The sequence below is a fragment of the Ornithorhynchus anatinus genome, chromosome 5 (genome assembly GCF_004115215.2).
Source record: "Ornithorhynchus anatinus isolate Pmale09 chromosome 5, mOrnAna1.pri.v4, whole genome shotgun sequence".
NCBI lineage: Eukaryota > Metazoa > Chordata > Mammalia > Monotremata > Ornithorhynchidae > Ornithorhynchus > Ornithorhynchus anatinus.
Genome location: NC_041732.1, coordinates 3,243,927 through 3,257,302, shown reverse-complemented (window position 1 = coordinate 3,257,302; position 13,376 = coordinate 3,243,927). Strand labels below are relative to the sequence as shown.

Below are 13,376 nucleotides of genomic sequence, written 5' to 3'. Positions count from 1 at the left end.
AAGTGACTTGCCCAGGGTCACACAGCTGCTACGTGGCAGAGGCGGGATTCGAGCCCGTGACCTCTGACTCCCAACCCCGGGCTCTTGCCACTGAGCCACGCCGTTCCAGTGCTCTGCACGCAGTGAGCGCTCGATAAATGCTATTGAATGAATACATAATAATAACGTCGGTATTTGTTAAGCGCTTCCTAGGTGCAGAGCACTGTACTAAGCGCCGGGGTAGATACAGGGTCATCAGGTGGTCCCACGTGAGGCTCACAGGCTTCATCCCCATTTGACAGATGAGGTCACTGAGGCACAGAGAAGTGAAGCGACTTGCCCACAGTCACACAGGGAGAAGCCCAGACAGAGAGGAGACTGAGCCCCCAAACCCACGTCCGAACGTCCGGCGGTCACTATTCTGCTCTCCTCCAGCAGGAGGCAGTGTGTTTTGGGGGGGCTTTTTGAGGGGGGGGATCCTTCTCTTCCCCCCACCCCCAGTGGGCGGGGTTGTGGGCGACGGTTAGCCCGGGATGAGCATAACAGGATGTGGTGGTGGAGCTGCCCAGCACAGCCTGCCAGGCCCCAGCCCGGAGCCGCCGGCCCCCACCCCGGCCCCCTTGCCAAGAGCCCCCCAGACCCGAGGGGAAGCCCCCCCATCCAAGCTCCTCCCCCCTCTGCCCGCCACCCCCGGCCCCCAGAGGAACCGCCAACCAAGCATCCTGTCCCAGGGCCTGGGAAGAGCACGCGGGGAAGAGACGGAGCAGAATGGTCAGAGCCAAGACAACAGCTGGGCCAGGGGTTGTGCGGGAGGGCTGGGCCCGGGGCGATGTTGGGGATTGGCAGGGGGTGGGCAGAGCTGGCGGGGTGGGGGGCAAGTTCCGGGGGTGAGAGAGTTCGGAGGGGGGCGTTGGAAGGAAGGGGCAACGCCCCACTCTCAGAGGGAGATCGGTTTCCCCTTTCTTGCCCACGTCCCGCCGAGTGTGGCGGAGCTGGGCCCTGGGTCAGGGGGCTGTGGCGGGGAGGGTGAGGGTCGCCTGGCAGCTTCTTGGGCTCATGAAGTTTTCCTGTTGCCCAAAGAGTTCCGCCCTCCTCCCTCCCCAGACCCCCTTCCTCTTTTCTTGAAGCAGCACCCACGGGGGAGACGGGGGGCTCTGGACCCCCGCCTCCCTGGGCTGGGGGTCTGGAGAGTGCCTTCTGAGGGAATTCAACTTGAGGAAAGATTTCCCCAACCATCAGGAGAGGTTGGGTGCGGAAACAAGATGGAGCCGGGGGATCCGGGGACCTCCCTCTCGGGAGATCCCGCCGCAGAACCCGGAAGCCTATCTGAGGAATAGGGGAACGGAGGCAGGGGGAGGGTTGGGATGGCCTCGGTTAAGGCGAGGGCAGGTCCGGCGCTTGATGACCCGCCCCGCTGGACCGGGGATGGGGTAGGGGTAGTGGGCGGAAGCTGATCTCGTGACCCTGGTCTCCGGTCAGGCCCCGCTTCCCCCTCCGTCGGTTCAGTCCCCCCCCCCGCGCTCCCCTTTCTGTGGCTCGGGAAGGGCCCGGGCCTCCCCAGAACTCGGCCCAACCGCCTTCTCCCTGGCCGCAGTCGGACTCGCTGGTGGTGTGCGAGGTGGATCCCGAGCTGAAGGAGAAGCTGAGGAGATTCCGCTTCCGGAAGGAGACGGACAATGCAGCCATCATCAGTGAGTCCTGGGAATGCCAGCCAGGAGCTGGGAATCCTGCCCAGGTCTCCCCGATCCACTCCCACAAGGGGCAGGGCTGGCGGGGAGGGTGGGGAGAGAGAAGGCCCAACGTCCAGGGGCAGGGGCCTTCTGAGGAGAAAAAAGGGACTGAGCTGTGTTCCAGGGAGAAAAAGTGCCTGAACTGTTAACTCGGAACACAGTGAAGGGCCTTGAGATCATTTCCCGCCCCCCCTCCCGCCCCAGCCCCGCCAACCCCCCAAAAGAGATTAATGATCCCGTCTGTGTCGGCTCTCTGCAGTGAAAGTGGACAAGGACAGGCAGCTGGTGGTTTTGGAAGAAGAATTTCAGGTGAGGGCGGGACCGGGGTGGGCATAGCGGGCGGGAGCTAAGGAGACAGGGGCCAAGTGTCATGGGAGGAGTGAGATGGGGACTGAACACTGTGGGAAATGGAGCTGGAGCAGGGCAAAGGGGTGTGGGGCTGGGTGGGGTCAGGCAGCTGTTTGTCCTTCTCTGGCCCACAGAACATTTCCCCGGATGAACTGAAGAATGAACTTCCTGAAAGACAGCCCAGATATCCCCTCCGGGGCCCGGGGGACCTAGGCTGGAGTGGAGGGGGAGGATGTGGGTATAGGGGCGGGGGACCCGGGGCCGGGACCTGGAGAGTGGGGCCACTGGGTTTGGAAACGGAGGGTGGATGTGGGGAAAGAGGTGACAGCCAGAAAGGGCCGGGCCGGGGTTCGGGCGAGGGATGGGGGTGAGGAAGGGAAGCACAGCAGAGTATGGAGGACAGAGATGGGGTCACGAGGCAGCATGGGGATTGGACATTGGCCAGGGAGCGATGGGTTTGAGGGGGCAAAGAATCGGAGATGGGCACCCCATTCCCCCCTAGGCCTTTTGATTTCCTTGACGTGCCCCCCCCAGGTTTGTAGTTTACAGCTACAAATATCTCCACGGAGACGGCCGAGTCTCCTACCCTCTCTGCTTCATCTTTTCCAGCCCTGTAGGTGAGAACTCACCCGGCTGGGGGACAGGATGTCGGCCTGGGGGAAGGGGGGACCGGGCGGAGGAGGCCAGGGGAATCCCAGCACCTGTTGGTATTCCGAGTTTGGGGGGTACCCGCCCCGTGCCCCCGGGAGCAGGGCTGAGCTGGGAGGGAAGAAATATTCCTCTCTGGGCCTCAGGCTGCAAGCCGGAACAGCAGATGATGTATGCAGGGAGTAAGAACCGATTGGTGCAGGCTGCTGAGCTGACCAAGGTAATGCATCGCCCCCCCCTCCAACACTCCCTCCCCCCGACCCCCAAAATACACACACGCTTTTTAAAAAGTCAATCAATCAATGAATCCTATTTATTGAGTGCTTACTATGTGCGGAGCCCCGCACTAAGCGTGTCGGAGAGCACAACACAGCAGAATTAACAGACGCTTTCCGCCCACAGCGAGTTTACGGTCTAGAGGGGGAGACAGACATTAACATGAATAAAAAATGGCATTTACGGAGCACTTACCATGTGTCAAACACTGTTCGAAGCACTGGGGTTGGTAGGAGTTAATCAGGTTGGGCACAGTCCCTGTCCCACGTGGGACTCAGCCCAAGTGTGAGGGAGAACAGGTATTTGATCCCCATTTTACAGATGAGGAAACTGAGGCAGAGCAAAGTGGAATGACTTGCTCGAGGTCACGCGGCAAGTGATTGGCTGATCCAGAATTAGAATCCAGGTCCTCTTGCTCCAAAGCCTGTGCTCTTTTCTCCACTGGGCCATGCTGTTTCTGTTTGTATTTTTACGGAATTTGTTAAATGTTTACTATGTGCCAGTCACTAGATTAAATTCTGAGGAAAGTACAAGGTAATCGGGTTGGGTACAGTCCATGTCCCACGTGGGGCTCACAGTCTTAATCCCCATTTTACAGAAGGGAGAACTGAGGCCCAGAGAAGTGAAGTGACTTCCCCAAGGTCACCCGGCAGACGAGTGGCAGTGTCGGGATTAGAACCCAGGTCCTTTGGACTCCCAGGTCTGGGCTCTATCCGCTAGGCTCTATCTAAAATGAAGCCTCTCGGGGCTGGAGGTTGGGGAGGATCGCATAGCGTGGCTTAGTGGAAAGAGCAGGGGCTCGGAAGTCAGAGGTCTGTGCGTTCTAATCCCGGCTCTGCCACTTGTCTACTGTGTGACCTTGGGCAAGTCACTTAACTCCTCTGTGCCTCAGTGACCTCATCTGTAAAAATGGGGATTAAAAAATGCGAGCCCCACGTGGGACAATCTGATTATCCTGTATCTACCCCAGCGCTTAGAACCGTGCTCAGCACATAGTAAGCGCTTAACAAATACCATGATTATTATTATTATTATTACCTTAGCTACCTTAATTCTTGTGCACTAACTCATGTACACATCGATTTTCCTTTTTCGTCCTGTCCATGATTTATTTTAGCGCCTGGCCCCCCGGCTAGACCGTAAGCTCCTTGAGGACAGGGATCATGTCCACTAACTCTTTTGCACACTCCCAAGTCCTTAGTAGAGTTCCCCGCATAAAAAAGCAATCAAATACTTGTTTGGGCAAGTCACTTAACTTCTCTGGACCTCAGTTGCCTCATCTGTAAAATGGGGATAAAAACTGTGAGTCCATGTAGGACATGGACTGTGTCCAACTTGACCAGCTGGCTTTTACCCCAGTGCTTAGTACAGTGCCCGACACACAGTAAGCGCTTAATTAATATCTTAAAAAAATAGAGAAGCACCATGGCCTAATGGACAGAGCATGAGGCTGGGAGTCAGAAGGACCTGGGTTCTAATCCCAGATCCGCCGCTTGTCTGCTGTGTGACTTTGGGCAAGTCGCTTCCCTTCTCTGTCCCTCAGTCCCCTCATCTGTAAAACGGGGATGAAAACCACGAGCCCTATATGGGACAGGGACTGTGTCCAACCTAATTATCGTGTAGCTACCCCAGCTCTTAGAACAGTGCCTGGAACATAGTAAGCACTTAACAAATACTATTCATTCATAATTATTAAACGCTTACTGTGTGCAGAGTACTGTGCTAGGCGCTTGGGAAAGTACAATGCGACAATACACAGTGACATTCCCTGGCCACCACGAGCTTATCGTCTAGAAGGAGGGAGACGGGCTTCAATAAAAAAAATAAAATGACAGATACGGACATAAGTGCTCTGGGGCTGGGAGGGGGGAAGAGAAAAGAGAGCAAGTCAGGGCGACACAAAAGGGAGCGGGAGTTGAGGCAAAGTGGGGCTTGATCTGGCAAGGCCTCTTGGAGGAGATGGGCCTTCAATAATAATAATTATTATTACTATTGAAAAGTGCTTAATAAATACCAAACTACCGTGCCCTGGCAGGAGGAGTAGGGACGAGGAAGAGTAAGGAAGGTCTCTCCCTACCCCTCCACCTCAGCCCCCTCACCCCTCTCTCCCTGCAGGTGTTTGAAATCCGGACCACGGACGACCTGACCGAGAGCTGGCTGCAGGAGAAATTAGCTTTCTTCCGTTAGCCCCGGGGACCGGGGGGCGGGGGGAAGACTCCGGGGGGGACCGGAGCTCGGGGTAGAAGAAGGGGGTGGGGGGTGGGGGACGGACCTCGATGCCTGGGGGGTCTTGGGTGGGGATGCTGGTGTCCGGGGACCCTCTGGAGACCAGGGAGGTGGGACTCCAGTGGGGGTCGGAGCTCTGGGTGGAAGAAGGGGGCGGGGGGATGGACCACGATGCCTGGGGGATATTGGTGGGGGGGGATGCTGGTGTCTGGGGACCCTCCGGAGGCCAGGGGGGTGGGACTCTAGTGGGGGCCGGACCTCTGGGTAGAAGGGGGCAGGAGGGAGGGACCGCGATGCCTGGGGTGCCTTGGGGTGGGGATGCTGGTGTCTGGGGACCCTCCGGAGACCAGGGGGGTGGACTCCAGTGGGGGCCGGAGCTCTGGGTAGAAGAAGGGGGCGGGGGGAGCGGACCTCGATGCCTGGGGGATCTTGCGGGGGGGGGGATGCTGATGTCTGGGGCCCCTCACTGTGGAACGAATAAAGTCTTGGAGCTCAGTGTGAGTCTAAGGGGTGCCTGACCTCCAGGGCCCTTGCGATCCCCGCGGTGGCCAGAAGGGGGCGAGCGAGGCTCACAGACGGGAGCTGGGGGGCGGGAAACCTGGGACCCCCCCCGCCTCTGCTGCTGCCTCCAGCTCGTTCCCGTCCCCCCCTTTTAACCTCTTCCCCTGCCGGTTCCTTCCCCCCAGCGGCCCCTGCCCCCTCTCCAGCGTGGCTAATAATAATGGCATCTGTTAAGCTCTTACTATGTGCCAAGCACTGTACTAAGCGCTGGAGAGGATGCAAGGTGATAAGAATAATGACATTTGTTAAGCGCTGACTATGGGCCAAGCACTGTTCGAAGCGCTGGAGAGGATGCAAGGTGATAATAATCATAATAATGGCATTTGTTAAGCGCTTACTATGGGCCAAGCACTGTTTTCAGCGATGGGGTAGATCCAAGGTGATCAGGTTGGCCCACGTGGGGCTCACCGTCTTAATCTCCATTTTACAAATGATGGAACTGGGGCTCAGAGAAGTGAAGTGACTTGCCCAAAGTCACCCAGCTGACAAACAGAGGAGAAGGGATTAGAACCCATGACCTCTGACTCCCAAGCCCGGGCTCTTTCCACTGAGCCTCGTTGCTTCTCTTAAAACGTGCGGGCCATCACCAGGGGATCATAACCGAATCGTCCTTTCCAAGTGCTTAGCACAGTGCTCTGCACACAGTAAGCGCCCAGTAAATACAATCGAATGAAAGAACGCCGGTTCACGGGTTGTCCTTCCCGTGAGGGATTATGGACACAACGGGGGTTTGCCTCTGGACCATAGCAGGGCGACATGGGTGGGGGGAGACCAACACGCGTCAGACTGCCCCGCGTAGGGCTCCCAGTCTTCATCCCCATTTGACAGATGAGGTCACTGAGGCCCAGAGAAGTCAAGGGACTTGCCCAAAGTAGCACAGCTGACAAGTGGCAGAGCGGGGATTCGAACCCATGACCTCTGACTCCCTAGCCCGTGCTCTTTCCACTGGGCCAACCTAGATCTCTTTCCCTCCTGGAAATGGACAGCAATAAAACTGGGGATTTCTTCCCCCGCCCGACTGGGGCCTCGAGTGGCCCGCGATATTAAACCAGTGCTGCCCCCCACGCCGTGAGATATTAAAGAGGCGGGGGGAGATCCAGGTCGAGATATTAATCCTGGGAGAGAGCCGCCGCGGGAGCAGTTGAAACGAAGAGTTTTATTAAAACGGGTGGGGAGGCGGGCGCCACTGTACTTCAGACAAGGCCCATCTCCCCCCTCCCCTCTTTCGGGGGTCGTCCTGCCCCTCCCTGACTTCCTCCAGGAGTACAGTCTACATCTAATCTGTAAAATGGGGATTAAAAAATGTGAGCCCCACGTGGGACAACCTGATCACCTTGAATTCCGAACAGTGCTTTGCACAGAGTAAGTGCTTCATACCACCATTATTATAATTATTATTATTATCTCCCTCCCATCAAAGTCTGAGACCTCAGCTGCCCCTCCCTGTCCAGCGAATCTTGGAGCCTGGAGGAAAGAGGTTAGGGAAGAATAATAACAGTAGTACTGGTTAAGCGTTTACTGTGTGCCCAGCACAGTTCTAAACGCTGGGGTAATAATAGTAATGTTGGTATTTGTTAAGCGCTTACTATGGGCCGAGCACTGTTCTAAGCGCTGGGGTAGACACGAGGTCATCAGGTTGTCCCACGTAGGGCTCACAGTCTTCATCCCCATTTTACAGATGAGGTCACTGAGGCCCAGAGAAATGAAGTGACAAGCGGCGGAGCCGGGATTAGAACCCATGACCTCTGACTCCCAAACGCAGGCTCTTTCCACTGAGCCACGCTGTAGATAACAGGTTACGTTGGACACAGTCCCTGGCCCACACAGGGCTCACACTCCTAATCCCCGTTTTACAGTCGAGGTGACTGAGGCCCAGAGAAGTGAAGTGACTTGCCCAAGGTCACACAGCAGACGTGTGGCAGAGCCGGGATGAGAATCCAGGTCCTTCTGACTCCCAGGCCCCGTGTTCTATTCACTAACTCTTGGGGCCACCAATCAACACCAGTGGTATTTATTGAGAGTTTACTGGGTGCAGAGCAATAATAATAATAATGATGGTGTTGGTAAGCGCTTACTCATGTGTCAAGCACTGTTCTAAGTGCTGGGGTAGATAACAAGCTAGTCCACCCTAGGGCTCACAAGTCTTAATCCCCATCTGCCAGATGAGGAAACTGAGGCCCAGAGAAATGAAGTGACTCACCCAAGGTCACACAGCAGACAAGTGGCAGAGCCGGGATGAGAACCCGCGTCTTTCTGACTCCCGGGCCCGGGCTCTAACCACCAGGCCAGGCTGCTTTCCAAAGCACCCTGCTAAGCGGTTGGGAGAATATAATAGACTTGGCAGACGAGCCTTATGTGCAGAGCACTGTACTAAGCGCTTGGGAGAGTACAGAACGGCAGATGGCAGACACGTTCCCTGCCCACAACAAGCTTGCAGTCCAGGGACGCTAATCTCATGGTGGGGGATCCAGCTGAGACCTGAACCATGAATCTGTTTTCTTTCACCTCTTCCTCCAACCTCAAGGAGTCTATCTCCAAAGGACGGGGAGAGTAGGGGGTCCCTGGTTCCTCCCCGCTTTTCAACTGCCCACCTGAGTCCCACCTCTGGCTGTTCCACCCCCGGCAGATGTGTTCAACCACAAGTGGCACCGATGCCGTGTTGCCATGGCAACCGGTTACCTTCCGGAGGTACCCGGACCAACAAAATGGTTTCTCGCCCCATCCCCTTTTCGATCCATCCCAAGCAGGATGGGGGTGAAGGGACGGTCCCAGGATCGTTGCCCCTGGTCTAAAGAGGGAAACTGAGGCTCCGGGGAGGAGGAGGAGGAGGAGGGGGAGGGTCTGGCTGGAGGAGGAGAGATTCAACTTTCTGGACCAGGTCTTCCCAGGGCAGGAGCCCGGGAGGGACCAGGACACCGGGCCTGCAGGAAAACGGGAATTAGGGGCTGTGTCTTTGGTTGCTGTTTCTACTTCAATATCTCTGCCTCAATCTCTCTTTCTATCTCTGTTCTGCTAATAATAATAATATTTATTAAGCACTTACCTTGCATCAAGCACCATTCTGAGCACCGAGGTAGATACAAGCTATTCAAATTGGGCACAGTCCGTGTCCCACATGGGGCTCACGCTCTTAATCGCCATTTTACAGAAGAGACTCAGAGAAGTTAAGTGATTTGCCTAAGGTCACACAGCAGACGCCGGCGGAGCCAGGACTGGAACCCATGACCTTCTGACTCCCAGGCCCGGGCTCTATCCACTACACCATGCTGTCTCACATAACCCAAATTGCTACCCCCTTCCCCCCAACCCTAGCTGCTCCTGCGGAATAGAGGAGCCAGGATCAATTCTGGGGGGTAGGAGGGACTCAGGGTCCGGAAAGCAAGACACGGGGCTACCGGTGCAGCTCCTGCCAGTGGCCAAAACAACTGAGCCCGTCCTTCAGGAGGCAGAGAGCAATCGGAGCCAAAGGGCTCCGGCTCCCTAACATCAGATATCAAGCGGTGGGAGGCGGAGATCAAAGCTGGCAGAATGGATACAAGAACAAGGGCCTGGGAGTCAAAAGGCCCTGGGTTCTAATTCTGCTCCGCCACATGTCTGCTGGGTGATCTCGAGCGAGCCCCTTAAATTCTATTTCTCATTTACCTCATCCGTAAAATGAGGATTACGACCGGAAGCCCCACGTGGGACGCGGACTGCGTCCGACCTGATTGGTTTGTATCTACCCCAACGCTTTGTACAGTGCCTGGCACAGAGTGAGCACTTAACAGATGTCATTTTAAAAACGTCTACGCGATATCACATGCAACTACTTGAGGGAGACGGAGTAAGCCGGGGGAGAGATACTTGAGAAGAGAAGTGGCTCCCGACCTTTTTGGGAAAGGGTCAGCGGCAGAGAAGGATCTGAGGTTCTTAGTGGACCCCAAGATGACGTGTGTCCGTCCACCGCCGCTCCTCTCCCCCCCATCCTCCACATGCCACAGCCTCTGCCTGTTACTCTCAATGGCAATAGGGTGAGAAGAGGGTCCGAGAGGCCAGGACTGGGGCCTGGAGGTGGGAAGAGGAGGAGGAAAGGATGGAAACCCAGCTTGTCTGCTGAGGCTTTTAAGGGGAAAGTCTAGCTCTATTTCTTCAGGTCTGCTTTAGCCTCTCTCTCCCTGCCAGATCCTGGGGGGCTGGGCTTCCCTCCTCTCCCCTTCCACCGGACGCTTTCACCTTCCCCCTCCCCATTAATGGGGGAGTGTCATGAATGGAGCGGCTTTGGGGTTGCCATGGTAACTCTGCCACGGTGACCTTGGGCCTCCCGTCACCTGTCCCCTCTTCCGTTCTCGCCCCTCCCTCAATGGCCGGCTCCCTCTGGCTACAGGAGCTCCCTGGCTCCTCTGCTGGGGGCTTGGCCGGGCCTTGCTCTCTCCAACCACGTTCTGCTGCCCCGTATCCCAGCCACGGCTCCTGGCACGGTCACCCGGGAGATCCTGAACCAGTCCTGGCAAGGGAACACCAAGCGGAGATGCCAACGTCCATCGGTCCCAGCCAGGGGTCCCTCTGGCTCCGGGCTGCCCGGCTGTCCGAGAACGAGGGGGAGGGGAGACGCTGGTCTCGGCTCTCACCGTCCCCCCATGTCCCCAATCTGCCCCTCATCCTTTCTCCCCACCGAGGAGAGATCTAAGGGAAGGATCTCGCCCGACCCCCCTGCCGTCCTCCCCTTCGAAGCCCCCCAACCCCACCCCGGGATGGCGCGGGGCCTGAGGCCACCGAGCCTGGAGAACTAGGGGGTGAGCAGGCTGGGACCTCCTTGATCTCTGCGTGTCTCTCAGCTTTTGGTTTCTGTGTCTCTTTATTCCCCCTCTCCTCTGGAGAGGGGCAAAGGTGAAGTCAGAGGATTGGGAGAGCGGAGAGGAAGAAATGGGGCCTGGGAAAGAGCCAGCAAGGAGTCACAGGACCAGAGCCCAGCCTTGACGGGTCCTTCCCTCATTCACGAAACCCAGCTTCCTCCCTCTCTTCCTCCCACCCCTCAGGCGGAAGGGGGGGGGCAGGGAAAGGCAGAGGAGGGGACTCTAATGGGCTAATTGCCCAATTAATTAATAACACCCAGGGGACAGAATGACTCAGCTCTGGAAACACAGCTGATTTTCTGTTTTCTTAACTGATAGAGAAGCAGCGTGGTCTGGTGCCTAGAGGCCGGGCCTGGGAGTCCGGAGACCTGGATATTAACCCCGGCTCTGCCACGTGTCTGCCGTGTGACCTTGGTCAAGTCACTTCACTGGGCCTCAGTTCCTACACCTGTGAAATGGGCATTAAAACTATGGACCCCAAGTGGGATAGGGACTGTGTCCAACCCGTGTGACCTCGGGGAAGTCACTTCACTTCTCTGTGCCTGTTTCCTCAACTGTAAAATGGGGATTAAGACTGGGAGCCCCACGTGGGACATGGACTTTGTCCAACCTGATTAACTTGTAACTCCCCTGTGCTTAGGATAGCGCCCGGAACATAGTAAGCGCTTTACAAATACAGTGACTCATAATAATCCGTCCCAACCTCTTCACTTAGAATCAAGGTACCTTCTCTCTTCCTCTCCTCCCCCTGCTCTCCTGCAAGTGGAACCCGCTGGGCCCCCGGATCGGAGAGATGCTGGGAAGCAAAGGAGAGGACACGATTTCAAGAAAGACTTTCTGGCCACCTGGGAGACCTGCCATGCTCCAAACCCTACCCAGTGGGGAGAGGGAAGGGGAAGGAGCGGAGTGGCCTAGTGAATACAGCCCGGGCCTGGCAGTCAGAAGGACCTGGATTCTAATCCTGGCTCCGTCACTTGTCTGCTGTGTGACCTTGGGTAAGTCATTTAACTTCTCTGTGCCCCAGTTACCTCATCTGTAAAATGCGGATTAAGACCGGGAGCCCCTTGTGGGACGGGGACTGTTTCCAACCTGATTAGCTTATATCCGCTCCGACACTTAGGACAGTGCCTGGCGTATAGTAAGTGCTTAACGAATACCACAATTATCATTACTATCCCTAACAATAAGCGCTTAACCAAAACTATAAAGAGACGCAGACTGCAGCCGGAGGGATAGAAGTGAGACGTTTTTATGGAATTTGTTCAGCGCTCACTATGTACTGTACTAAGCACAGGGGTAGATACAAGGTTGGACACAGTCCCCGTCCCACACGGGGCTCACATTCTTGATCCCCATTTTGCAGATGAGGTAGCTCAGGCTCAGAGAAGCGAAGTGACTTGTCCAAGATCTCACGGCAGACAAGTGGTAGAGGCCGGATTAGAACCCAGGTCCTTCTGATTCCCAGACCTGTGCTCTATCCAAGGACTTCCTGGTGGGAGAGAGTGGAATACGCGGGAATGTGCCGGGGGAGGAGGGAAAGGGGTCAACAGGAAGAGGATGGGATGATCCTGGGGCATACCCACTCACTCTCCCCTCCAGCTCTGGCTCCTTTTCTTTCTGGCTCCACGTACCCAGCCCTCGCTGGAGGTCCAGGGACCCTTGGATTTCCGGACGAGGGACCCAGCCAAACCTGGCTCCCGCCCCGGGGCCGCGAGGGAGGTGGGAAGCTGGAAGCGGCTTTGGAAAAGGCAGCCAGGGGGACAAGAGGAGAGGCAGTGTCAGGCTCCAAATGGCAGCCGGACCTGGCACGGTTCAAGATCCGGGGGAAGGGGACACACGGCGAGTCCTCCAGGACCAGTCTCCAAGCACCGAACTCCTCCTCCCCTAGATGGTCCCCGGGGGAGGGCGAGACGCCTGGGGTCTTCTTCCAAATCCAGGTCACGGTGGCCACTTACCTTAGTGCTTTAGTGTCTCCTCTTTGGGGGGACCCCCTCACGGGCTAGCACGGGAGAGAGTGGTCAGCTTTGAGGTCCTGGGATAATAATAATGTTGGTATTAAGCGCTTATTATGTGCCGAGCACTGTTCTAAGCGCTAGGTAGGTACAGGGTCACCAGGTTGTCCCACGTGAGGCTCCCAGTCTTACCCCCGTTTTACAGATGAGGTCACTGAGGCACCGAGAAGTGAAGTGACTCGCTCAAAGTCACACAGCTGACAGGTGGCAGAGAGTCGGGATTGGAACCCACGACCTCTGACTCCCAAGCCCGCGCTCTTGCCACTGAGCCACGCTGGGATGGAAACCTAGGCCTTCCCCCGCCAGCCCTCGGGCCATTTCCAAGCGGCAAAATGGCCAAAGCAGAGTAGGCAGAAAAGGGGTGCTCGGGCCCAGCCGGACACAGCGGGACGGATGGTAAAAGAGCCAACCCGTAGGGAGGGCGGAGGGCATCGTCTCCATGCCGGCGACAGTTGGTATTTGTTAAGCGCCTACTCTGTGCCAAGCACTGTTCTAAGCACTGGGGTAGATGGAAGGCAATCAGGTTATCCCACGTTGAGCTCCCACGTCTTCATCCTCATTTTCCAGATGAGGTCCCTGAGGCCCAGAGAAGTGAAGTGACTGGCCCAAGGTCACACAGCTGACGAGCGGCTGAGGCGGGATTCGAACCCAAGACCTCTGACTCCCAAGCCCGGGCTCTTTCCACCGAGCCGCGCTGTTTCTCTGGATAATAGGTGGGGGCGGGGGGAGGGAGCTGGAAGTCCTGGGTCCAGGGTCGGGTGGAG

The 13,376-nt window shown here is 56.7% G+C and overlaps 1 protein-coding gene across 1 annotated transcript; it reads left to right on the top strand.

The window, feature by feature from the left end:
• Positions 1-633: 633 nt before the first annotated feature.
• Positions 634-5,206, top strand: GMFG (glia maturation factor gamma). Its single transcript, XM_029064818.2, has 7 exons — positions 634-750; positions 1,574-1,670; positions 1,969-2,018; positions 2,192-2,241; positions 2,592-2,674; positions 2,852-2,925; positions 5,097-5,206. The coding sequence occupies exons 1-7, from the start codon at positions 748-750 to the stop codon at positions 5,166-5,168; spliced, it is 429 nt and encodes a 142-aa protein (XP_028920651.1). The 5' UTR covers positions 634-747; the 3' UTR covers positions 5,169-5,206.
• The last annotated feature ends 8,170 nt before the right edge of the window (positions 5,207-13,376 follow it).

Excerpts from the sequence above, each read along its gene's own strand:
- GMFG (XM_029064818.2), top strand. Across the intron at positions 2,242-2,591 it reads CTTCCTGAAAGACAGCCCAG|GTTTGTAGTTTACAGCTACA; the intron begins ATATCCCCTCCG and ends TGCCCCCCCCAG. Across the intron at positions 2,926-5,096 it reads AGGCTGCTGAGCTGACCAAG|GTGTTTGAAATCCGGACCAC; the intron begins GTAATGCATCGC and ends CTCTCCCTGCAG.